General features: G+C 60.4%; 2 protein-coding genes across 5 annotated transcripts; both read right to left on the reverse strand.

Moving 5' to 3' along the window:
- Positions 1-756: 756 nt before the first annotated feature.
- LOC149861670 (uncharacterized) lies at positions 757-8,946 on the reverse strand. 4 transcript variants are annotated; one of them, XM_090050782.1, is made up of 11 exons: positions 8,658-8,942; positions 7,230-7,352; positions 6,971-7,120; positions 6,373-6,525; positions 5,940-6,074; positions 5,708-5,854; positions 5,212-5,325; positions 2,611-2,763; positions 2,015-2,215; positions 1,799-1,927; positions 757-1,410 (listed from the first exon to the last, which is right to left on the reverse strand). In XM_090050782.1, the coding sequence occupies exons 1-11, from the start codon at positions 8,935-8,937 to the stop codon at positions 827-829; spliced, it is 2,169 nt and encodes a 722-aa protein (XP_089906908.1). In that variant the 5' UTR covers positions 8,938-8,942; the 3' UTR covers positions 757-826. The 4 variants fall into 4 exon arrangements, with proteins under 4 accessions (XP_089906908.1, XP_089906909.1, XP_089906910.1 ...); XM_090050783.1 differs by lacking the exon at positions 5,212-5,325 and having other exon boundaries at positions 8,658-8,946; XM_090050784.1 differs by lacking the exons at positions 7,230-7,352; positions 8,658-8,942 and having other exon boundaries at positions 2,015-2,145; positions 6,373-7,113.
- An 805-nt stretch (positions 8,947-9,751) lies between these two features.
- Positions 9,752-24,583, reverse strand: LOC149861671 (uncharacterized). Its single transcript, XM_090053793.1, has 7 exons — positions 15,406-24,583; positions 14,540-14,656; positions 13,903-14,052; positions 13,372-13,515; positions 12,695-12,832; positions 12,071-12,229; positions 9,752-11,811 (listed from the first exon to the last, which is right to left on the reverse strand). The coding sequence occupies exons 1-7, from the start codon at positions 15,467-15,469 to the stop codon at positions 9,752-9,754; spliced, it is 2,832 nt and encodes a 943-aa protein (XP_089909919.1). The 5' UTR covers positions 15,470-24,583.
- Between the last annotated feature and the right edge of the window lie 1,629 nt (positions 24,584-26,212).

The raw sequence follows: 26,212 nt of genomic DNA on the forward strand, positions 1-26,212 counted from the left end.
GAACCCGGGGGGCCAGCTCCTGCTTTTACCCCCAGGACCCCCCCCCCCCCCCACTTCCTGGAGAGATCCCGGGCATCTGGCCCCTGCTGTTACCCCCCCCCCCCGACCCCTCCCATGCTGGACAGAAACAAGGGGTCCAGGCCTATACCTCCCTGAATACCACCCAACAGCCCTGCCTTCTGTGGGGGGGGGTGTCATTCGGACCCCTGGTGCACCCCCCACATCACCTGCTGGCTCCTCCCGAGGGTGCTTTTGGTGGGGGGGAGGAAGGCAGGAGCCTGGGTCCCCACCCCCATTTGAGGGAGCTACCTGCAGCTCCCCCCCCACGTTGTGTGGCCCCCTCTGGCGGCCCCTGCCAGGGGTGCAGGCCCCGTCATATCCTGCGGGGGGCGGCCCTGGGAGCCCAGCGGTCCCGTTGGAAGTGGGGGAGTCTGTGTGTCAGGGTTGCGGGGGAAGGCACCTGGGTCTTTACCAGGCATTGATGGGGGGGAGCAAGTTGTGTGTGCCTTCAGTGCTGGGCTTTAGGGAGGAGCAGGGGTAACTCTGGTACTCCCCCCTCCCCACCGAGAAAAAAATCCCCATCCCAAACTTGGAGAGACCCCAGGAGTCCTGCCCCCTATCCCCATACAAAGCAAGACTGAGACCTCCAAAGGCTTCTCAGTACAAGATTTTATTTGTTTTGAGGCTCCTCACCATGCTAATCCCCCCCCTCAAAGAGACCCTGGGTGTCCAGACCCCCGCCCCCACCCCCACCCCCTCTAACCCCCTACCCCCAAAGTAAAGCCAGATCCCAGGCCCCACCAGGAGAGACCCGAGGCGCCAGGGCTCAGAGCACTAGGTGCGCAATGCCCAGGGCCAACAGCAGGGGGCAGAAGGGGAGGCCAGGGGGGGCGCCACCAGCCTGGGGCCCCTTGGTGGGGGACTGCTGCTGCTTCCCAGGGTCCATGGGGTGTCGGGCAGGCCTGGTGGAGGGGAAGGGGTAGGTGCTGGTTTGGGTTACCCCCTTATGGGGGGGCCTGCCGTCCTCAGGCCTCTTGTAGAGGCCCTTGGAGTCGGTGGCACCCAGGGGTGCCAGGGTGACCCAGCCGGGGTTCCCTTTCCTGTCCCGCTCTTGGGTGACTGGGTGGAAGCCTGGGGTTGCCGTGGTGACCAAGCCGGGGTTCCCTTCCCCCACTTTGGGGGCTAAGCTGGCGCTGAACAAGGCGGGGGTGCCCTTAGGGCCCACGACTTCCTTGACGACGTGGGACTCGTTGCGCCTCTCCTGGGTCGCCATGGTCCCCGTGCAGAAGCTGCCATTGCAGCAGGCACCCTCCTGGGTGATGAGCAGGGGGCCGAGGTGGTGGCGGACAGGGGCCGCGGCGCAGGGCCAGGGCTGGCAGCTCCACACGAACAGGGGCACTGACAGCTCTCCTGTGGGGGGCATGAGATGGGGGACATCAGGGGTGTGGGGAGACAGCACACATCCCATAATGTGTCCAGTGGCTGGGTCCCCAGCATGTCCTGGATGCCTGATTTCCGTGTGTGTGTGTGTGTGTGTGTGTGTGTGTCCCACAAATGCCTGGACTGTTTGTGTGTGCGTGTGCATGTTCCCAGTGCCCGGGGTCTCTGCCGTGTGCGTCCTGGATGCCTGGTTCCATTTGTGCGCATGTCCGTTTGTGCATGTGTGTCCCGGACACCTGGGATCTGTGTTTGTGTGTGCACGCACACTAGATACCTGCTTCTTGTGCATGTGGGTCCCAGACATCTGGGTCCTGTCCGTCCCCCCCCAAGCCCTGAGGACCCCCCTCACCCTACTCACCTGCCACAATGGTGCCAGAGCTGTGGTAACACTGGGCCTCCCCGGGGCAGGTCACCCGCTCCAGGATCCCTGGCTCTGGCTTGGAGCTCAGGCCCGACAGGCACTGGGTGGCATCGTGGGGAGCTGGGCCTAGAAGAGGGGTTGTGGGGGGGCTCTGGTCAGACCTGGGCCCCCCCAAGCTGGTTGGTGCCCCCCAAATCCGACCCCCCATTTTACCTTCATTGGACCAGAGGGACATGGGGTCATCGAGAGGTACAGGGTCCTCGTAGAGGTCATGGTTGCAGAGGTCAGAGTGGCACAGTTGGACGTGGTGCTGGAGGGGGGTGGCCTCGGGGGGCAGCTTGGTCCTGGGGGGCAGCATGGTCCCGGTGACCCTCTCGCTGCACCCCCAGAAGGTCGCTGTCACCCACATGGCCCCTGGAGGGGGGAAGCAGGAGGAGGCATGGTGGAGTTGGAGTTGGGGGGCACAGCCACACCCTATGAGGCCAGCAACCCTGGGGCTGGGCCTTGGTGGGGGAGAGAAGCTGGGGGCTGGGGTACACACTTATGCACGCACGTACAGGTTAAAGGCATGGGGGACAGGTACAGAGTCCAGGCATTTAGGATGGACCCCTCCCCCCCCAGTATCCAGGTCTCTCTCTCACACACACACTAGGTGTCTGGGGCACACACACACTCACACCCTGTACCCCCCCCACTTACCCATCTACCCACACCCATATCCTGGCCCCACAGCCCCGCCCCACCCTCCTCCTTGTCCCCCACTTTCAGCCCTGCCCCCTGCCCAGGGTGGAGGGGTGGGCCAAACTAACCTGTGCGTAGCGTGGCACTGGTGGTGAGGCAGGCGGGGGTGTCTGGGGGGCAGCTCTGGTTGGTCTTGGGGGTCACGATGGCATCTAACACGTGGTCTCTGGGGCCGTAGAACAGCACCGAGCTGGCCCGGTGGCACATCAGCGCCCGGGAACCTGCGGACACAGGGAGTGTGGTAAGAATGTGTGTGTGGGTGTGTGTGTGTGCATGCACATACATGCGTGTGCGTGTTCTGGCCTGGATGCCTAGGTTCTGTGTGTGTGCCTGCGCGTGTGCATCTTTGTGTGTATGCGTCTCATCAGAACACCTAGGTTCTCTGTGTTGTGCCTGGCTCAGATGCTGTGTGTGTGTGTCCTAGATGCCTGAGTTCTGCGTGTGGACACACACACACACACAGAGACACAACCCAACGTCTGTATGCTGGGTGCCTTGAGTGAGTGACTCCAAAACCTTTGGCAGTCGTTGTGCGTCCCTCCTGAGAGACGGATCCCAGGTGTGCGGGCTCCCAGTCTCCCCACACAAACCCCCTTCCCATGGCCCCCCACCTGCCGCCCCCCGCTTACCAGGGCCTCACACCCCCATCCCACGGCCCCCCCCACCCGCCTGCCGCCTCCCAACCAGGACCTCACACCCCCTTCCCACAGGATCCAAGTCTCACCCCTCAGGCCTCACTCCCCTCCCAGAGAGCCCGGGCCCCTCCACTTCCTGCTGTGCCCACTACCCCCACCTCCTCCCAGGGAGCCCAGACATGGGGGTACCTGGGGCCAACATGGCCAGGGCCCCCAGCAGGGTGGCCATCCACGTCCCAGCGACCATCATGAGTGCGAGGCCCTGATGTTGCACGCGCGTGTGAGCGGCCAGGCACTATCGGGTTTTATACCCCTGCCCCCCCTCCTTTCCTGCCCCTACCCTCTTGCGCCAGGCACCAACTTCCTCTGGGCCAACGGGCCCGTTACACAATTGCCCCCCCCCCCCACACACACACACAACGGTCTGATGGGGGCAGGCCTGGGAACACACACACACACAACCCAGGTGTGCAGGACACACAGAACCCAGGTGTCTGAGGCGCACAGACACACAGGCGCACATACACACAGAACCAAGGGTTTGGGGACACACATACAAACACAACCCAGGTATGTGGGACACCCTCCCAGGCACCCAGGACACACACACAGACCCCAGGTATTTGGGGCACACAAATACCCTCTCCTCCAGGCATCCAGAACATACACACACACAACCTGGGTATTCAGGATAAACACACACCCAGCATCCGGGACCCCCCTCCACCCCACCTTGTGCAAGAAGGACTGGGACATCCCAGGAACTTCTTCCTAGTCCTGGCTTGGGGGGAGGTGGCAGGACACCTGGGTTCCCCCCAATCCATGCCTGTTTCCCCATCTGTATAATGGGCCATGGCCTGAGGGGGGCAGCTCCTGGGGTGCAGGAACCCCTCCATCCCCAGCCTGCTCCCGGGGGTCATCTACCAGTACGAGAGAGCCCAGATGTCCAGGTCACCCCCCCACCGCCACCACCCTTGTTTATGCCCACAGGCAGAAGGTGTTGCACCCTCCTTGCCTCACAGCCCCTTTCCCAACTGGGTGCTGCAATCTGGTGTCCCAACCATCCCCCCCCCCGGGGTGCAGAAAAAGCTTGGCCCCAACATGCCTTGGAGGGCAGCACTGGGCTGGATCTAACAGGGCCCCTGAGAGGTACCCAGCTCTGGGGTGGGAGTCACACCTGGGTATAATTGGGCCCTGAGATGCAGCTGGCTCTGGGGTGGGCATCTTGTCTAGGTAGAGCAAGGCCCTGCAATGTGCCCAGCTGTGGGATGGGTGTCATGGATGGGTAGAACCAGGCCCCAAAATGCACCCACATCTAGGGGTAGGTCATCATGGCTGGGTAGAAAGGGCCATGTGATTCACCCAGCTCTGAGATGAGCATCACGGCTGGGTGCAACAGGGCCCTGAGAGGCACCCACTTCCAGGATGGGGAATTAGAGCTGAGTAGAACGGGGCCCTGAGATGCAGCTGGCTCTGGGGTGGGCGCCATGGCTGTGTAGAATGGGCCCCCTGAGATGCGTCCAGCTCTGGGGTAGAGCAGGGAAAACCTTGCCCACAGGACCCAGAGGCCCTGTCCCCCCGGATTTGAGCAAGCCGCACAAAAAACAGAGATATTGTAAAATAAACCTTTATTTGCTCAAAATCCATGGGCTATAAATAAGACTAAAAATACAATAAACAAGGATAAGGAAGTGGGGTGGGTTGCCCCCCCCCAATCTGGGACAAAATGACAGAGTACTTAGTACCAGGGGGCAATAAATAGTGGGGGCCCAGGTCAGAGGTGGGGGGGCTCAGGTCCCCTCCCTGCCTGAGGAAGGCAGTGGGAAGCCAGGCATCCAGGCTCAAGCCCCAACACCCCTGTCCAAGCTGGGGGAGGAACCCAGGCGTCCGGAGGGGGTGTTCTCCCAGACTCTCGTGAAGGGCCCAGGTGTCCGGGCGGGGGCTATGGCAGCCAGATGAGGAGCAGGCCAAGGGGGGCCAGCAGCGCGGTGGCAGGGGGCCAGGGGGGGGCGGCCCCCCGGTTGCAGCGCTCACCGTGGCAGCAGTGTGCCCGGGCCCCCTGAAGCCGCTTGTAGATGGCCGTGTAGGGGCTGTCGCACCAGGCCGGCGAGGCACAGCCCCGCACCCTCCAGCCTGGGCCCTCGACCTCTGCAGGAAGAGGGGCAGTCAGCACCCCTGAGGCACCCCCCAGCCATGCCCTCCCCCCCAGCCCAGGCTTTGTCCTAGCCCTGCCTCCCCAACCCAGCCCCCCTGCCTGTCCAGGATCCCCCCACGCCCAGGCTTTAGCCTACCACAGCCCCCCCCGGTCTCCGCAACCCAGTCCCATGGCTTATCCATCATCCCCAGACCCAGGTTCAGCCTACTTGGGCCCTCCCATGCAGGCCCCCCAAAGCTCAGACTTGAGCCTAGCCTGCTCCCCCCCCCGGGCTTCTGCCTACCCGGCCCCCAGCCCCTCACCCTGACCAAGCCCCTCCAGACCCAGGGTTCAGTCCAGCGCCCCGGGACCCCCAACGCCGCGGCGCGGGCCTACCGTGGGTGCCCTCGGCCTCCAGGCAGCGTGTCATGGGCCCGCGGCAGCGCAGCTCGGCCAGCGCGTGCGGGGCGCAGCCGTGCGTGCGGTTCCCCTCGCAGCTGTAGCACGTCACGCTGTTGGGGGGCAGCAGGGCGACCTCCACGTCTGTGGGGGGGGCGGGGGTGGTCAGGCCCGCGGGGCCCCCGCTCTCCCGGCCCGCGGCCCCGCCCTCCCGGCCCCGCCCACCCACCGTGCGGGTCGTCGTTGCAGAGGCTGCGGTTGCAGCAGCGCAGCAGGAAGAGGCTCCGCGCGTTGTGGAAGCCCAGGGGCGCCCCGCACCCCCCGACCCGACCGCAGCCCTTCAGGCGCCGCTCGTCCGGCGCGTCTGCGGGGCGAAAGGGCGGGGTCAGCGCGAGCCACGCCCCCACACGCCCCACCCCTTCTTCCAAATAAAGCCCCGAGCCCTACCCTGGCTCCAGCAAGCCACGCCCCTCGTCCCTTTACCCCAGCCCCCTTTCTGCCTCTAACCCCACCCCTTCTCGCTTTACTCCCCGTCTGGCCCAGCCCCTTCATTCCGTTGGCTCCACCCGCTTCCGTCGCCTGGTCCCGCCCCTTCCTCCCATTAGCCCACCCCGCTGCCATTCTATCCCCGCCCCTTTCCCTTAGCTCCGCCCCGTCCCTACCGTGGGGCCCGCCGAGGGTCGCGATATCCACGCACTGGTCGCGGGGGTCGGCGCAAGGCAGCGGGGCCCGATCCCGGCCCGGGCACGAGCCCTCGGAGGCGGCGCAGGACACGCAGCGCAGGGGGGTGCCGCGGGGGTGCGGGAGGTCGGGGCCTGCGGGGGGGGCGGGTCAGTGCGGGGCCCGATCCGGATCGTGGAGGGCCCCCTGCCCCGTCCTGGGAGGGAAGGGCGAAGAGGGACCCGATCCTGCCCCCCTCAGTTACCCCCTGCCCGGGGAGGGGCTCAAGGGGCCCCGATCCTGAGCCCAACATCCGCCCCACCCCGGGAAGGCGGGCAGGATCCTCATCGTCCTCCCCAGCCCCCGCCCACACGGAGGGGCCCGATCCCGAGCCCAGCGTCCCCCGGCCCATGCCTCATGGAGGGGGCAGGGGGTTAAGAGGGGCCCCGATCCCGCCCGCCCCCCCCAGGTAGACGAGGCCGAAAGGTCCCGATCCGGGCTCTAGTCTGGGGTCGGCTCCTGCTGCTGACACTAGTGGGGGGGGCCCGGTCCTGGCCCCTCCTGACAGCGGCTGTAGCAGGCGCGGACCCGGGCACTGACCTCGGGGGTCCTCGCGGTTGCAGAGCTCGGAGGCGCAGAAGTGCTCGGAGAGGAAGAGGACGGAGCCGGCGGTGGAGGCAAAAGACAGGGAGTTGTTGGGCTTCCCGGCGACGTCGCAGCCGCGGCTGGTGCGGACCCACTGCGTCGTGCCTGGCGGGGGAGGCGGCGGGGCAGGGCGGGGTGAGGGGCTGGCGCGGGACACCACGCGGGTGGGGAAGGGCTGCGCGGCGGGAGCGGGGGGCCCGCGGGCCGGACTCACGGGTGACGGGCCAGAGGCTGGCCAGGGCCGTGGCCCGGCACCGGTCCTGCCCCGGGGCGCAGTCCAGCTGCGGGCACGCCGCCGCCTCCTCATCCTCGCACGAGTAGCAGCGCAGGGCGGTGGCTGGGGGCGGGGCGGGGTCAGGGCGGGGCCGGCACCCCGACGTGCGGCTCCCGGCCCCGCCCCGGACGGAGCGCACGTGTCCGAGCCCCCCCGCCCCGCCCCCACCCCCGCGCGGGTACTTCTGCTTCGTGGCAGCCGCGATCCGCACCCGCCGTGGGGAAGTGAGCTCACGGCCCCCGCGGGGCACCATCATATCCTGGCCTGACTCAGCCCCGGCACAGGTGGGGGCGGCCGGGCCCCCCCCCAGCCCTGACCCCCCCCCCCCCACGAGCTCCCAGGCGGCCGGGCCCCCCCCAGCCCTGACCCCGCCCCCCGAGCTCCCAGGCGGCCGGGCCCCCCCAGCCCTGACCCCCCCCCCGAGCTCCCAGGCGGCCGGGCCCCCCCCCAGCCCTGACCCCCCCCCCCGGAGCTCCCAGGCGGCCGGGCCCCCCCAGCCCTGACCCCCCCCCCCCGAGCTCCCAGGCGGCCGGGCCCCCCCCAGCCCTGACCCCCCCCCCGGAGCTCCCAGGCGGCCGGGCCCCCCCCAGCCCTGACCCCCCCCCCGAGCTCCCAGGCGGCCGGGCCCCCCCCAGCCCTGACCCCCCCAGAGCTCCCAGGCGGCCGGGCCCCCCCCAGCCCTGACCCCCCCCCCCCGGAGCTCCCAGGCGGCCGGGCCCCCCCAGCCCTGACCCCCCCCCCCCCCCGGAGCTCCCAGGCGGCCGGGCCCCCCCAGCCCTGACCCCCCCCCCCCCCGGAGCTCCCAGGCGGCCGGGCCCCCCCAGCCCTGACCCCCCCCCCCCGAGCTCCCAGGCGGCCGGGCCCCCCCCAGCCCTGACCCCCCCCCCGGAGCTCCCAGGCGGCCGGGCCCCCCCCAGCCCTGACCCCCCCCCGAGCTCCCAGGCGGCCGGGCCCCCCCCAGCCCTGACCCCCCCAGAGCTCCCAGGCGGCCGGGCCCCCCCCAGCCCTGACCCCCCCCCCCCCAGGGCGGCCGGAGCTCCCAGGCGGCCGGGCCCCTCCCAGCCCTGACCCCCCCCCCGAGCTCCCAGGCGGCCGGGCCCCCCCCAGCCCTGACCTCCCCCCCCCCCCCCAGAGCTCCCAGGTGGCCGGGCCCCCCCCCCCAGCCCTGACCCCCCCAGAGCTCCCAGGCGGCCGGGCCCCACCCAGCCCTGTCCCCCCCACCCAGCCCTGTCCCCCCCCAGGCGACCAGCCTCCCCCAAGCCCTAGTCCTGACCCCTCACCAGAGATGCCCCTCCCCCCAGCTCTGCCCCCAACCCAACCAGAGACCCCAGTGCCGGGGCCAAAGGACCCAGGCGTCCAAGCCGGTACCTGTCCCCAGGGCCACGAGCAGGAAGAGCCGGAGCCGGATCCAGAGGCCCCCCATGATGGGCACGATTTTGCCCCTCCGGCACTGGCCCTGCTCTGAGCCGCCCCGTCCCTGTGGTGCCTTTAAGAGCTCCCGCCCCTGCCCCCCCGCCCCTCCCTGCTGACTCAAGGCCGGGTCAAGCCGCCACAAATGAGGGAAGAACGCAGGAATCCAGGACCACCCAGCACTACACACACGCACACGCATGCAGGCGCACACACGACCCAGGTGTCCGGGACACATTTACAGGAGATGGCACCTGGGTGTCTATGCCCTGCCCCTTGGTTCCCGCCCCTGCCCCAAGCCCCCCCCCAGAACCCAGGCATCAGGGCCTCAGTCCAGTCTTCCAGGTGGGTAAACTGAGGCAGGGGAGGAGCAGGCAGAGAACCCAGGTGTGGCAGCCCCAGGCGGTGGCTCGGGGTTGCCCGCACGCCTGGGTACTCTCCAGCCGGGCAGGGGGCAGAGTGGCAGCCTGGGCTCTCTGGGCAGCCAGAGGAAGTTGTAGTGAGGAAATTGTCACCAGGCGCAGGTGATGTGGGAGGGGAGAGGGTGTGAGTGTGGGTGGCTGGGCGTGTCACGGTGCCAGGATCCTCTAGCAACCACTGCCCTGCCTGCCCCTCACGCACCCCTGGGGTGCCCAGGGCTGACACAGAGAATCCAGGACACAGGCACAGACCCCCCCCTCCCCCCACATGAACCAGGCAGGGCCACACTTCCAGGCTCTGTCTCTTTATTCTCCCCCCCGCCCAGCAAGAGGCGCTGCGCAACTGCCCCCTCCCACATCCCCCGGCTAACAAAGGGCAATAAATAACAAGGGGGAGGAAGATCTGCCCCGGTTGAGGATCCCAGACTCCTGGGTTCCCTCTGGGGGAGGCAGGAGGAGTGGGGACGGGGCAGGGGCTGATGGTGGGGTGGTGCCCAGATGCCTGGCCCCCAGGAGGGGCAGGGGAGTGGGGAAGGGGAGCAGGGGTTGACGGGCCCAGAAGCCTGGGTCCCCTCCAGCTCTAGGTGAGGGGTCAGGATGGGACGGTCCCGGGCACCTGGGTCCCCGGCGGGCTCAGAACAGCAGGGCCCCCAGCAGGGCAGCGATGCCCAGGAGGCAGAGGCGGGGGGTGGGGCCAGGCCCCCCGCTGGGCAGGGGGGGGTTGGGCTTGCCTAGGCCAGGCTCATGGGCCCAGGTCTCATTCCTGCCCCACTCCTGCAGGCCTGGCCGGGATTGGCCGGGGGAGCTGGTCGCTGCTGTGATGTTGCGGACGTTGACGGGAAACGTGTGGGTCGAAGAGGAGGCAGAGCCCTGGGCACCCCCAACCTCCCGGGCAACCATGGGACCCTCGCTTGGGGGGCGCCTGCGGCATGGACGCCGGGTGCCAGGCTTGACTGTAGCTCCGCCCCCTGCTCCAGAGGCTCCACCCTCCATCTGCCGTGGGAAGAGGTAGGGAACAGGCAAGATGGCTGCCAAGGGGTCCTGAGGCTGCACTGGGTGTGGGGAGGGCGATGCCGTGACCTCTGACCCCACGGGAGCCTGGACCCCTGCAGCCCGGGAGACGGACGCAGTGCCCTTAGCATCATCCGCACACTCCTGCTTTGCCACCATGGCTGGTGCAACGCTGCCTGATGCTTCCTGGTCTGGCTGGCCGTGTCCGACTGTCACCGTTACGGTATTGCTGCTGGAGTAGAAGCCACCAGCGTCCAACACCCGGTCCTGGGAGCCATCAGAGCCCTGGGGAGATGCGGTGATGTGGTTGCCTGACCCTTCCCAGCCCGGCTGGTTATGTTTGCCTGTCGCCGTTACAGTTTTGCCATCAGAGTCGACCCTGCTGGCATCCAACACCTGGTCCCGGGAGTTATCCGTGCCCTGGGGTGATGCAGTGATGTAGCTGTCCAACACCTCCCGCCCTGGCTGGTTGTGACTGCCTATAGCTGTCACAGTGTTGCCATCAGAGTAGAACCCACCAGCATTCAAGACCCGGTCCCGGGAGCCATCTGCGTCCTGGGATGACATAGTGACATAGTTGCCTGATGCCTCCCAGCCTGGCTGGTCATGTCCACCTGTTGCCATCATGGTGTTGCCATCAGAGTAGAAGTCACCAACATCCAACACCTGGTCCTGGGAGTTATCTGTACCCTGAGGAGATGTGGTGATGTGGTTGCCTGAAACCTCCTGGCCTGGCTGGCTGTGTCCACCTGTTGCTGTCACAGTGTTGCCATTGGAGTAGAAGCCACCAGCATCCAACACCCGGTCCCTGGAGTTATCTGTGCCTTGAGGAGATGCGGTGATGTGGTTGCCTGACACCTCCCGGCCTGGCTGGCCATGTCCGACTGTTGCCGTCATGGTGTTGCCACCAGAGTAGACCCCACCGGTATTCAATACCTGGTCCCAGGAGGGGTCTGCGCCCTGGGAAGTTGTAGTGATGTGGTTGCCTGATGCCTCCCAGCCCTGTCTGCTTGTAGCTATCATGGTGTTGTCATGAGAGTAGACCCCGCCAGCATTCAACACCCGATCCCAGGAGCTACCTGCACCCTGGAATGATGTGGTGACGTGATTGCCTGACACCTCCCAGCCTGGCTGATTCAGTCCACCTGTAGATGTCACAGTATTGCTGTTGGAGTAGAAGTCACCAGCATCCAACACCCAGTCCCGGGAGCTGCCTGTCCCTTGGGGTGCCACAGTAACATCGTTACCTGCAGCCTCCCAGGCCGGGTGCCCTTGTTCATCTGCCGTCCTCGCAGTACTGTCATCGGTGTAGAACCCGCCGGGCAGCAACATCCGGTCCCAGGAGGTCTCGGTGCCTGGAGGTGATGTGGCACCGTGTCCGCCCATCGTCGCAGCAATGCCTGGTCTGGGTCTGGTGTGGTCATTGTCCTCCAGGATGCAGTCGGGCTTGGGGATGGGGGACAGGGTGGGGGTGCATGGCACGGAACTGGGGACCCCCGTTGGCTGGGGGGCAGTGGGGGCAGCGGCAAGGACCCCCCCGGCCAGGTGGCGGTTGCAGAGGGAGCTGTTGCAGCACAGGACCTGGGTGTCATCCAGCTCCTGCACCAGTGCCAGCAGCGAGCTCTGGCACATGGCTGGGGTTGCGCAGCCCTTGAAGGTCACCAGGGTCCTGTCAGGGGTCCCTGCAGGCGGGTGGAGAAGTGGTAAGGATGAGGGAGGGGGTCCCAGATTGGGGCCCAATTCTTATGCCCCCCCCCAGGATCGGGGCCCAAACCTTATGTCCCCCTCCCCCCCCCCCAAGCAACATCAGGGCCCAACATTTATGCCCCCCATCAGGCCAGGATTGGGGCCCAGCCCCTTATGGCACTCCTCCCAGCCCAGGATTGGGGCCCATTCCTTATGCCTCCCCCTCCCTGGCCAGGATTGGGCCTTCGGGCTCACCACGGCGGATGCGACCCATGCCCTCCAGGCAGACGGTGTGGGCTCCAGTGCACTGGACAGTGGCGCCGGCGTCGGTCTCCGTGGGGCAGCCAGAGCCATCTTGATCCAGGCAGGACAGGCAGTGCAGCCCGTTGGGGGCCTCAGCCTCCAGATACAGGCCTAAGGGGCAGGGGGGAGGTATATCCCACGAGGCTCAGAGAGCCCCAGGATGGGGTCCTCCCCTCCCTCCCTGGCTGGGATCAGGTCCTTCTCTCCCAGGATCAGGGCCCCACAGACATATTACCTCCATCTTCCCTGCTCAGGACTGGGTCCTTCTCTCCCAGGATTGGGGCTGCACAGCCACCCCCCCACCCTCCCTTCCTTGCCCAGGATTGGGCCTTTCTATCCCAGGATTGGGACCTCACACACATAATCACAGCCCCCAGCTGCTGTTCCCTGCCCAAGATCGGGCCCTTTTATCCCAGAATACGGGCCCCACAGATGTAATATCCCCCACTTTCCTGCTCAGTAAAGGCCCTTTTCTCCCAGGGTCAGGGTGTCACAGACACAATCACCCCCCCCATTCCCCCTTCCCTGCGCAGGATCAGGACCTCTCCCAAGGATGCGAGCAGTTCCCCCAGATACCTGAGTCCTGGTGGTTGCAGAAGGGGGTGTCGCAGCACTGGGCCCGCAGCGCACCCGACCCTGAGTCGAAGCCGAGGGCACCGCGGTCACAGCCAGGCAAGAGGGCACAGCCCTTCAGCCGCATGTCCGAGAAGGAGCCTGGGGCGGGGACAGGGGAGTCAGGATAGGCCCCTCCTCTGCCCCTCACCCTGCCCCAGGTACCCTATACCCTGCCTACACATCCCATTCAGCGTGCAGCCCTACCCCCTGCACCCAGCTCCAGCCCACAGCCCCCAGTTCAGCGATCCTGTCCCTCCTTACTAGCCCCACCCCTACCCTATAGCCCCGCCCACTTCCCTAACCCTGCCCACAAGCCCTCATCCCAGCAACAAGCCCTGCCCCTAACCTTTAGCCCCACCCCAGCTCCAAAGCCCTGCCCCTTCCAAGGAATCGCCCCACCCTGCTCCCCCTTCCCCAGTCCTGCCTCTACCCTCTAGCCCCACCTCTATCTCCTAACCCTGCCCATTCCAACCAGTCGCCCTGCCCCCTTCTTCCCAGGCCCATCCCTTACTCTCTAGACCTGCCCCTCTGTCCTAAGACCCGCCCCCACCCAATCTTCCCACCCCCTATGCCCTCCTGGGACCACTTCACTGCCTGCCCCCTCTCTCAAGCCCCACTCCCACCCCTGCCCCACTCACCCAGGACACCACGCAGCGCCAGGTCGAAGCAGCGGTCCTGGGCGCCGGTGCAGCTGAGGTGGGCCCGGGCAGTCGGGGGGCACCATGGCCCGTGGATGCTGCACGAGTGACAGTGCAGCGCATTGGGGGCAGCTGGGGGCGCGGCTGTGGGCACAGGGGGCCGGGGTCAGTGGGGGTGGGGCTAAAAGGGGCTGGAGTGGGACTAGGATAGGGGAGGCGGGAACCCAAGAGTTAAAGGGCTGGAGGTGGTGGTGGCTGGGCTAAAGGGGGCAGGAGGCAGTCCTCGGGCAGGGGAGGTGGGATTAGGCTGTTGGGGAGAGGCTTGCTGGAGTGAATTAGGCTGGGGTGGGGCTAAATGGGCTGGGGGTGGGGCTCAGGCAGGGGAGGTGGGATTAGGTGCAGAGTGGCAGGGGTGGGGCTGTTGGGGAGGGGGTTAAAGGGGCTGGGGGAGCTGGGACCCCCTTGAAGTTGGTGTGGGAGGAGCTGAGGGGCTTGGGGCAGGGCCAGGTGTGGCCTGGGGGCAGGACTCACCCAGCAGGACCTCGTCATTGCAGTGGTTGTGGGCGCAGTGCCGGGTGCGGGTTGCCAGGGCAAAGAGGTGTCCACGCAGCTCCAGTGCCTCCTCAGGCCTGGCTCCACCCTGGGTGCAGCCCTTCGTCACCGTCTGGAATTGCATGAAGGCTGCAGGGGAGGAGCCAAGGAAAAGCGGGTGGACTCATGGCTTCATAGCCCTGCCCTCTGCTTTCCAAACCGGCCCAGGCCCTCCTTTGCCCCCAGCAGGCCCTGTGCCCACCTGCAGGCTCTGCCTCCTGCCTGTCACCTTAAGCCCCGCCCCTACCCAGCACACACCCCTCTTCCAGCTCCACCCATTTGACAAAATCCCACCCCCTATCCTGTCCCCCCATAGACCCCATTGCACTAGGCGACGCTCCTTTCCCTTCATAGACCCCACCCATGACCTTAGGCCCTACCTCCCACCCTCATTAGGCCCCACCCCATGAACAGCCCCTGTCCATCACTCTAGGCACTGCCCCTATCTACAGGCCCCTCACATGGCCCCTTCCCCTTAGCAGGCCCCACCAACCCCCCCAAGCTCCGCCCCCTCAGACTGAGCCTCCTCACTGGGCCCAAATTTAACCCTCCCCCGGCCCTTGTGTAAGGGACTCACACACGGCGGCCGTGCGCACAGCCGTGAGACACGCGTTCTCGCCGGGTCCGCACACCACCTCGCTCTCCGTGTCGCACCCAAACTCGCCGTGGCACTGCTTGCACGACAGGCTCCAGGCTGGGGCAGGGGGTCAAGGGTCAGAGGTCAAGGGACCCAGGCTTCTGGCCTCCTACTCTCACCCATCTCCCATGGAGCCCAGGCGTCCAGCCTAGGGGGGCTAGAAGCCTGTCATCCAGGCTCCTAATCCCACTTGTCCCCACCCCAATTGAACCTAGGCGTCCTGGCTCCCAGCCCTGCGCCGGCGCCCTCCCACACACTGAGAACCGAGGCGTCTGGGCCAGAGGCGGGGGTGAGGCTGCTTCTTGCCTCTCCCGGTTTCAAGGAGGGGGGGCAAGGCCCAGTGTTTTACTTGGGGTTGGGTAACACCTGCCCCCCCGCCCTGACTCCGCCCCGGACTCCTGGGTTCTCTGAAGGGGGAGAGGACACCTGGGTTTTCTCGCATTCCTGATGGGGAAACTGAGGCTCAGAGAATCCCCACCCCGCCTGTGAACCCTGTGCACAGTGGTGAGTTGGACCCAAGTGTCTGGGGTCCCCCGCTGTTCTCACCCCCCAGCCCCCACTCCCCTCCCAGAGAGCCCAGGCGTCCGGGGCCCCACCCCTCCATCCTAGAGAACTCATCCCCCCATCCCCCCCGTCCCAGGGAACCCAGGTGTCCAGGCTTCTGCCCCGAAAACCAAGGTGTCCCAGCCCCCACCTCCATTACATGCCATCCCACTGGCACAGGAGGGAGAGGGAGCCAAGGCGTCCGGGTTTCTAGGCCCCTTCTGCTCCCCCCCCAAGAACCCAGGTGTCCGGGCGCGCCCTACCTGGCACCATCAGGGCACCCAGCAGTGCCAGGCCTCGGATCAGGGCCCTCATGGTGCCCCCCATCTCGTCTCTGCCAAAGGCTGCCCGGGGCTGCCAGGACCTGGATAAATACCCCGGCTGGGGCCGCCCCACCCCAGCAGGAGGGGAGTGGGTGATGGGGGCAATTAGCCTGGCATGCAAATGGGGGCGGGAATGCAGCCAGGGGTGGGGAACCCAGGTGTCTGAGCCCCACCCAGCCCCGCACACCTGCTGCAAGCCCTGGACCCCGCTCTCCTCCCAGAGCCAAAAAGAGCCCAGGCATCTGGGATCCCCCTGACTCCCCCCTCAGAGAACCCAGGTGTCTGGGCTTCCCCTCCCCCCCTGGTCCTGATCTCCCAGACCCTTCCCCCCTGAACCCAGGTGTCTGGGCTCCCCCCCCACCCCAACCTCCCAGACCACCCCCCCTCCCAAACCCAGGTGTCTGGGCTCCCAGCTGCAAGTCTTGATGGGGAGCACTGGTATATGGTGCTTGGCCTGGATGCCTAGGTTCTTTGGGAGGGGAGGGGAGGGGGCAGGGGAGGTTTCTGTGGGGGGGGGTGAGCCCGGACTCCTGGGTTCTTTGGGGTGGGAGGCGGAGGTTGAGGGGGATGGACACCTGGGTTGTCTGCAGTGGGAGGGAGAGGTCTGGTGGGGGGGAGCTGGGAGTCCTAACGCCTGGGTGCTCCCAGCTCCTGGCTGGGAGGGAGGCTCGATACAGGGCAGGGTGGGGTGCCCATATGCCTGGGTTCCCCAGCTTTCCCAGGGCCTGACATGTGTGGGTGCGAGGTGTGCACTGGGCGTGTCCTGCCACACGCTCAAATACCCGGCTCTGTCACGTGGGCACCCACGGCCACCCGGACACCTGGGTTCCCTCCAGGTCATGGGTGAGAGTGGGGCAGCCCAGAGGCGTGGGTTCCCTGGGAGGGAACTGGGGTCTAGGGGAGTTAGGAGCCTGGGCACCTGGGGTCCCTCCAGCTTGGGGGGAGTGGGGGCGGGGGTGCTGGGCTCCCTCCCTGCTGGTGCAGGGGGAACAGGGTAGATAGGCCTGCCCATAAGGAAAAGAAAGGCCAATATTTGGATGGAAAAAGCTCATTTTTTTGCCCTAAAAAAGCACTGTTTTGGGTCAATGCAGCCAAAAATACCATGGCGGGGGCGGCTGTGCCAGCAAATACCCCCTCGGGTGTGGGGCAGGTAGGAAGGAAACAGGGGCAAATAAACAGCCAATTATTCATTTCCTGGCCCAGGCCCCAGAGGAAACAACAGCCATTAGCCTAATGAGGGAGCAGGGCATCCTGGGAAGGAGGAGGACCATGGAGGGGGGAACGGGAGGGGAAATGGGGGGGTTGTGTGGGGAAAAATCAGTTTTCTGATGGGAAAAATAAGCCAATGATGAGAACAAGAGTGAGATGTGGAGGGACAAAGCAGGTTCATGTTGGGAAAACTGGGTTTTTTGAGGGGAAAAATGGTGAAAACAAAGAGGTTTGGTGGGGAAGTGAGGGGAAATGGGAGTTTAGTGTTGGGAAAATTGAGTTTTTTGAGGGAAAAATAGGTGAATGATGGAAAGAAGTGAGATTTTGGTGGAGAGCGGAGGGAAAGTGGGATTTAGTGCTAGAAAAAGTTCAATTTTGGGAGGGAAATATAGGTGAACAATTGAGAAGGAAAAGTGAGATTTTTGGTGGAAAAATGCAAGATTTTGGTGGAAAAGAGAGGAAATGGGGTATGTTAGGAAAAGTGGAATTTTTGGAGGGGAAAATAGATGAATGATGGAAACAATGACATGTTGGTGGAAAACTGAGGGAAAATGGGGTTCAGTATTATGAAAAGTGGAATTTTTGAGGGGAAAAATAGGCAAATGGGGGAAAAGAGTGAGATTGATGGAAAATGGGGTTTACTGTGGGGGGGGTTCCCACTTGTGAAAAAAATGATCTGGAGACATGAAGAAAGGGAAAAATAGGAATTGTTTTTGAGAAAAATCCAGTATAAAAATCAGTTTTCAGTTATTTTAAAAGACCCTTTTTCACCAGGGGGGAAAAAAAGAAGGAATGTTATTTAAAAGTTTTCCTTTGACCTACATGGATGCCAGACACCAACACTGAAACATTAATTTTCAAGATGCCGCCTTGATTATTATAATTACATTGCTATAATTATTAAGGTCATTCCTGTGGACCGTCCCCATCAGCATAACACCAGCCAAACCCAGAGGCTTAGTTACACGTGAGACCAGAAAACAAATCATCCTTAAAAGCCTCTTCCTTTCAAGAGTTTTTCTCCCTGAAAAACAACAAATTTTTATTAAACCCCTGCAAAATCAATGTTGTAGTGGGAAGATATTGATAAAAATAGGAGGAAAAGGAAAAGAAAACTAATTTCTATCTATGACCCCCCCACCCCAAACTGATGTTCTTGTGGGGAATAAAATGATACAACCAGGAGGAGAAATAAAAATAATTTCTAGTAACCACCCCCAAACAATGTGCTTGCAGGAAAAATGGATAAAAAGAGGAGAAGGAAAGAAAAAGAATTTCTGTTAACCCCCAGCCCCCAGTTACGTTCTCATGGGGAAAATGGATAAAATCAGGAGAAGAAAGGGCTCCCCCCAAAAACAGTGTCCTCGTGAGAAAAAAATAGCTACAATGAGGAGGAAAAAGAAAAGCAAAAGAATTTCTATTTAACACCCCTCCCAATGTTTTTGCAGGGATAAAAAAGGTATAAAACCAGGAGGAGAAGGAAAAGAAAAATAATTTATATTAACCTCCCCCCACCCAATGTTATTCTTGTGGGGGAAATGGATAAAACTAGGAGGAGAAAGAAAAGAAAAAATAATTGTTGTTACCTCCCCCCAATGTTCTTGTGGGGAAAATAGATTTGAAAATGGGAGGAGAAAGAAAAGAAAAAGAATTTCTGTGACCCCCCTCTCCCACCCCCTATGGTGTTCTCATGGGGAAAATGGATAAAGACCGGAGGAAAAAGAAAAGAAAAAAATAATTGGTATTAAACCCCCCCCCAAAAACGATGATTTTATGGGAAAAGATAGATAAAAATAAGATGAGAAAGAAAAGAAAAATTACTTCTATTTAAAAACCCCCAAAACACTGTTCTCATGGGGAAAAATGGATAAAAACAGGAGGAGAAAAGATTATTTATATTTAAAAAAACCCAGAAAATGATGCTCTTGTGGGAAAAAAGGGATAAAAACACTGTTCTTTCACCTGTTTTTAGCCATTTCCCCACCCCCCTCCACACATGAACATCATTTCCTCTGTTTTTTTAAATAGAAATTCTCTTCCTTTTCTTTCTTCTTGTGTTTTTATCCATTTCTTTCCCACAAGAACATCACTTTCTGGGTTTTTTAATAGGAATTATTGTTCTTTTCTTTCTACCCTTGTTCTTAGCCATTTTCCCCACAAGAACATTGCTTTTGGGGGTGGGGAGGGGGTAGAAATTCTGCAATGTCTAGAATGTATATAACACATCCTTCAAAATGCTGTTCTTCTGGGGGCCCCCAGATAAAAACAGGTGTGGGTGGGTGGGTGTGGTGGGGGGGTGATAGAAATTCTGGAGGAAAAAGAAAAGAAAAAGAATTTATATTAAAAAAACTCTCCAAAAATGAAGTTTTCTTGGGACAAAAACAGGAGGAAAATGGGGGAAAAAAAGCCTACAATTCAATTTTCAACCAGGTTTTGAGACTCTTGACTGTAAAACTTTCATTTAGCAGTATGAAGGGGCGGGGTGGTGGAAATAACTAGCATGGGCCACCGGAAGTTAAAATAATTGGCATTGGGGGGCAGGAGAGGTTTTTTTACAAGAGTAAAAAGAGCGCTCCCAAGAGAAAAAGTTCTCTGTGGTTGAAGCTTCCTGAAGGAGGACATGAGGTCATTCTGTTGGATTCAGAAGGAAAATTTAGATGGTTGAGAGGATAATATGGATTATTCAGAGGTAAATATAGATCATTTAGATTATTCAAAGGGGAAAATGTAGATTATTCAGAGGGAAATACAGACAATTCCAATGGAAGTATCAATTATGTAGATAATTAAGAGGGATTATAGATTATATAGATGATTCAAAGGGAATTATAGACTATATAGCTGACTCAGAGGGTAATATAGATTATTCAGAAGAAAATATAGGTTATATGGATTATTCAGAGAGGAATATAGATTATATAGATCACTCAGAGGGGAATAGAGATGATTCAGATGGAAATATAGACTATATAGATAATTAAGAGGGAAAATGTAGATTATTCAGAGGGAAACACAGATTACATAAATTATCCAGAGGGAAAATATAGACTATTCAGTGGAGGGAAATATTGATTAATCAGACAGAAAATATAGAATATTCAGAGGAATTCCAGGTTATTCAGAGGAATAGCATAATTTATGCAGAAAGGGTTTGATTTAAATCAAACCAAAACCTGGGCTTATGAATGGAAATACTGCTTCATTAATGCCCCGGCCTCCATCCCACCCCCTCAAAACGTGATTTATGAATGAACCATGACCCGTCATTTATTGGTTGAACTAAAAATCCCAGGAAGACCCCAGTGCAACTGAGTTCAGAGCTGCACATCGATTCAACTAAACTCTTGCATTTAAAATCAAATTTAAAAAATCAAATTAAAAAAATCAAATCAAAGTGATGTGTACAAGCGCCCTAAGAGGTGAAATCGGGTGAAACAAAGCTGAAACATCAAGAAGTATATTTGGGGAAAATCAGCTCATTTCAGGCCAGGAAAATCACCCACTGGGTTTATAAAGAAGTCAGACCAAAGTGGCAGGGGGATGGAGGGGAGGTGGGGTGGGGTATAACTCCACATTTATTTAAAAAAATGCAGATTTCGGTCAAATAAAATCTGCCACGCTAGAAGGAAAAAAAAAATTATAATTACCTCTTCATGGGAACTCAGTGATCATTTTTTCCAGCCCATTTGCTTCATTCAGCACTTTTTTTTAGCTGCGTCAGGCCCACAGTCCACAAGTAAAAGCTGCTGATTTTAAGGGGAAACAGGGAAAAAAAAGGTCTATTTTGGAAAAAAGAGGTCAAAATTCAAATCCTCGGCAGAGTCGGGGGGTAGGGACCAAGTCAAGAAAAATAACCAGTGAAATAATCAGTGAAACCAGTGGAACAACTGGAAAAATAGTGAAAAATAGAGGCCCTGGGATTGTGGGGCAGGGGGACCACTGAATTGGTAGAAAAAAGTGGAGTTTTGGTAAGATAAGTGGAGTTTTTAGGCCTGCTTTGGGAAGGGAGCTCAGACACCTGGGTTCTCCCCCTGCTCTGGGCAGTGCCAGGGGATTCCTGGAAAAGTCGTTCCCCCCCCAACCCCGAGTAGGCTGAGACCTTGTACAACTCACGTCCACACCGGGCAGGAGGTCTGTGGAAGTGGCCCCGAACCATTACAGCAGATCCTCCCCACCAACCTCGGGGGCTGCTTTAGCTTCCTCCCCCAGGACTCAGGGGCTCTCTGGACCTGCCCCTCCGGAGCAGAGCCAGGACCGCCCCCCGCCCATCACCAAGGACTCCTGGGTTTCCTGTTCAGACAGAGGAGAGAACCCAGGTGTCCAAGCCCCCTGCTCTGATCTCTCTGACCCATTTCCCTTCCCAGAGTGGTTGGGGGTGGGGGCAGACCTTGCCCCCTGAGGCCTGCCACTGGTGGTCCTCACTCCCAACCTGCAGCCCCCTGCCCCTCCTCAGCCCGGTTGGTGCCCCTCCTGACTCTCAGCCTCCTGCCTCCTCTTGCCCAGTCAATGCCCCTCATTCCCAATCTGCAGCCCCTGCCCCACCCTGCCCCTCACTCCTGACCCGCAGCCCAGGGTGATCACAAGCTGGAGTCCCTTGAGTTCCAAGCTGGTGCTGCCCCAGAGGTAGGGGAGGGGCCGGGCAAAGAAAGATGCAAGGGCTTCTGTTTAAAGAACTTTAATGGCAACATCAGGAAAGACCAAGAGAGAAGAAGGGTTAATAGAACCAACCCTGCAGGAATAGATCCCAGGCGTCCGGGCTCCCAGCACCCCCTGCTTTCACACCCAAGACCCCACTCCCCTCCCACAACAAGAGAATCTAGGTGTCTGGGCTTCCAGTTGGCCCTGCTCTACCCAGAATTCAAGAGCCCCAGCTGTGGATGCCAGAAAGGGGCACACAGCAGTGATGTCAGGGAGCTGCCCCCCTTACCTCTACAGACCCAGGACCCCCAGCAGTGCCAGGATGGTACCAAGGGGCAGGGTGGGGGCAGGCAGGATTGCGTCACTGGGACCCTGGGCCTCAGGATTGTCCATGGGGGGTCTCTGTTCTGGTGCTGGGGCTCGAGGCCTGAGGGTTGGCCATGGGGTGCTCCATCCCAGCACGATTGCACAGGCTGTGGCCGCAGCAGGAGTCCACAGTGATTGTCATGGTGACATGGTTGTCACTCAGATCAAGGCGGTGACCACAGCTCAGGGCCTGGCAAGTGCTGATGGAGAAGGACTGGGAGTAGGACCCTGGTGGGTGGCGGAGAGAAACAGAGGTGGGCAGGGGTTGATGGCCTGACCGGTGCCCCAGCGCAGCCCTCTTTGCTTGCCATCATCCACCCATCCAAATACACACTTGACAGCCACCCACCCAATTACTTACACAGTCATCCATCCATCCATCCATAAATGGAAAATAGAGGGGTCCAGGCCACCCCATCTCCAACCCTGCACAAGCTGCCCCTACCAATGGCAGTGGTGACTGTCCCAGAGGAGCAATGGGTGTCATGGAGTCTGCACGTGGTGTCCTCAGCCCTGCCCAGGTAGCAGCTCTCAGGGGCTGGCCCGATGCAGCTGTAGCACTGCAGGGTCCCTGAGACGTTGGCTGGAGGGTCTGGGCAGGGGGGAAGAAAGGCAGGGGTAGGGAAGAGGTTGGGAAAATCATGGAGGTCCTGTTCTCAACTCTTAAGACCCCAAATGGGACAGGAAAATCTGCCTCATCCTATGCCCCAGGATTGGGACCAGGTCAAGTCTCTTTTTGTAGCTGGACAGCCATTTTCAAGGCCTGATAATGACTACACGTGTGACTGGTCTCAATTTATTGGGGTCAAGATGCTAAGGCTGCGGTTGAGGTAGTGCTGGTTGCAGAGCCGGGACTGACAGAACTGGACATCAGTGAAGGTACGAAGGACTCCTTGTACCAGGGACCCCTGGATCCATAACCCACTCCCTGTGGTAGAGCCAAGCCATACCAGCCAGGCTGGCCGCCCACCCACTGTTGACAGGATGATGAGAGGGAAGGATCCCAGATCAGACCCCAGGATCAGGGCCACTCTCCCTCACTTGGATTGGCTCCCCATAGCCCAGTGACCTCAGGATCGGAGCACCCCAGAATTGGGACTCTTCCCTGCTCCAGCTTGTATCCCCTGGATCAGAGCCCTTCCCTGCCCCATATTGCCTCCTTCTTGCCCTGGATCCTTCCCACTCCTCCCTTGACCCAGCTCCCCCAGGACCATATTCCTGGGCCCAGTGACCCCAGAATCAGGCCCCTCTGGCCCAGTGACTCAAGGATTGGGCCTCCTGAGGCCAGTAACCTCCAGGATTGGGTCCCTCCTGGGGTCCAGTGACTGCAGGATTGTCCCCCACCCTAAGGCTGAGTGACACCAAAATCAGGCCCTTCCAAAACCTGGGCCCCTTCCCAACCTAAGTTTGGGCCCCCCTGGGGCCTCTGGTCCAGCCCAGGATCCAGGACCAAGGGATCCTGTCTCTCTACTGACTTGCAGGGCCACTGTACTCTGGATGCAGAGAGTCTCCTCTGGATGACAGGGGACTGAGCCTGTGTCTCTCAGCTCTGCCTGCCCATACAAGGTCCCTTCAAAGCTGTAGCACTCCAGGCCAGTGGCTGCTGCCAGAGGATGAGAAGAGAACCCAGGTGTCTGGGCTCCCAGTCCCCCTCATGCTCACCCCCCAACCCCAACCTTTACTCTGCTCCCAGAGCAGGGTTAGAACCCATGCATTTGGGCTCCCAGCATCCCTCTTCCCCCACAGCTCTAACCCCTGCCCCAGACCCCCTTCCAGTCCCAGATTTAAGAAAAACCCAGGCGTCTGGGCTCCTCCTGCCCATACTGTGTAGCAGGACACAGAGCAGCACCCCAATCAGGGCCCTGCTGGGATACATTTTCCTAGGACAATGCAATTCCCTGGAGGAGAACAGTCATGAGTTGTTTCACCCCAGGGCAGATTGGGAACCCATGCATCTGGGCTCCCAGCTCCACTCCACCCTCCCCTTCTCCCCGGGGATGGGGCAGGAAGAAGGCAACATCGGGAAACAGGAAACTGGGCATGGGTTGGCACAGGCTTTGGCATGGGGTGAACGACTGGGTTGAGTGGGAACTGGGCACAGGGGCTCTGGCCATGTCCTGTGGGGGGAAGGGTGCAGGGGAGGGAAGGAAAGGGCGCATCAGGAGATGTGTGGATGGGTGGATAGAAGGCCCAGGACCCTTCCTTCTGACCCCACCCTCATTCCGACTGACCCCTGACCTCCTGACCCCAGCCTATGGGTGCCTTGAAGATCTGGGGCCCCCTGAACCCCAGTCTTCTCCCCTACTAGTAGCTCAAATAACCCATATCAGGACCCCTCACATCTCCCTGATGTGGAGACTGGAGAGGAAACCTCGCTTGTGTTGGACTCTGCTTGTCTCTCCTGATTGGCCAAGAGTGACACCATGCCAGACAGCCCAATCTGTCTGTAGTCCCTGCCCCATATTCAAATGCAATCTGGGTAGAAACCAGCTATAAAGTTGCTACACATTTTCAAGCACTGACTTTGTAGCTGGTTGGCTCTTTTTGTAGCTGGATGGCTATTTTGATGGCCTGACAATGACTCTACATGTGTGACTGAGCTCAATTTATTGCACTGTTGACCCATAAATTGCATGATAAATGTTACATGTGACAGAGGCCTGTGTGTCCCTCCTCCCACGCCACCCATGTCCTTGCCCCTCCGTTGCACCCAGATGGCAAGAACGGCTCCCACTCAACACTGTTGTTTGCCCAAGGTGGGGATGTGTTGTAATCAGGGTTGGTGTTTCCTGGTTTGCAGATGTGGGATTGGGCTCGGAAGAGGGTTTGGGACATAAGGGGTAGAGGGGACACACACAGTGGTTTGTGTTTAGGTACTTGGGCACTGGTGAGGGGTAGATGGATGGATGGATGGGGGATAGGTGGGCTGATTGATGGAGGAAGAGTGGGTGGGATGGATAGAAGCACATGGGGATGGATAGATGGATAGAGGGATCGAGGGGTGGGTGAAGGGAGCTACGGATGGGTGAAGGCTGTGGAGATGGATGGAGGGATGTATGGACAAAGGGATCTAGGGGTGGATGAAGGGATCTAGGGATGGAGGGATGGATGAGAGTTGTGAAGGTGGATGGATGGAGGGAGGGAGGGAGAAATGGGGAACATAGAGATGGATGGAGGAGTGTAGCTGGAGAGAGGTAACTTTGAACTGGGAAGATGAAGGGGAATGTGGAAGTGAGGGAAGGTGGGGTGGATTGATGGAGTTATTGGCTTCTGATGCCTCATGGTTACGGCCTGTTAGAGGCTGCTGGGGGTGGGTGACCTGTGGCCAGATCCAGCCCAGGCCCTATCAAGATCCCATCTAGAGGTGCTGAGAATTGGCCATGAATGCAGGCCCAGTGATGTCATGGTGTGTCATCACCACCTAGTGGGGAGCATTGATCACTGCAGCTGCCTATCCCCATTGAGCTGGTTGCCGCCAGGCCCTGGGGTGGTTTGTCATGGGGAATCACAGGGTGATGTGTGTCCTGGAGCCAGGGACAGGGGTGGGGCAGTGGGGCAGAAAGGAAGGGAAAGGAAAGGGGTCTTTAGCACAGAATCCAAGAGTCCTGAGCTGTATCTCAGCTGCTGCCCTAACCCACTAGACTCTACCCCTCACTCAGAGCTAGGGAGAGAACCCAGGTGTTCGGGTTCCCAGCCCTCCTTCCCCCGCTCCAACCTTCCCTCGCTGAGCTGGAGAGAACCCAGGCATCCGGGCTTCCAGCCCCCACACTTTTCCCCAAGCTAAGGGAGAACCCAAGAGTCTCCTGGTGGGTATGGCGGGCTAGAAGCTAGGGAGGTGGGTTGGGCAGCAGTTCCTAGGGTTGTTCAGAGGTAGTGCCTGCTCTTCTGTCTGTCCAGTCATCCGTCCATCTATCTACCCACCCAATCCATCCGCCAGTTAGTCTTTTGGTCCATCCATCCATCCATCCATGCTTTCATCCGTCCCTCTGTCTGACCGAGCTTCCATCCATCAGTCTATCTACCTCTCCAGCTCCCTGTCCACCCCCCTGCCCATCTCTGTCTGTCTCTCTGTCCTCCCATCTGTGCGTGTGTCTGTGTATTAATCTGTTCACCTATCCACAACCCCCATCTATCTATCTATCTATCTATCTATCGGGCTGTATTTCCATCCTGCCATCTGTCCATCTCCTGATGTGCCCTTCCCTCCCCCCATCCCATCCCCCACCGCCGCGGGGTCATGCCCGCAGCCCCCATACCCAGTTCCCACTCAGCCCAGCCACTCACCCCACGCCAAAGCCTTTGCCAACCCATTCCTGGCTTCCTGTTGCCCAATGCTGCCTCCTTCCTGCCCCAGCCCTGTGGAGAAGGGGAGGGCAGGGAGGAGCTGGAAGTCCAGATGCCTGGGTTCCTGATCTGCCCTGGGGTGAAACAACTCATGACTGTTCTCCTCCAGGGAATTGCATCGTCCTAAGAAAATGTGTCCTAGCAGGGCCCTGATGTGGGTGCTTCTCTGCTTCCTCTTACAAGGTATGAG

The sequence above is a fragment of the Crocodylus siamensis genome, chromosome 6, assembly GCF_052110815.1.
Source record: "Crocodylus siamensis isolate JL-2025a chromosome 6, ASM5211081v1, whole genome shotgun sequence".
NCBI lineage: Eukaryota > Metazoa > Chordata > Crocodylia > Crocodylidae > Crocodylus > Crocodylus siamensis.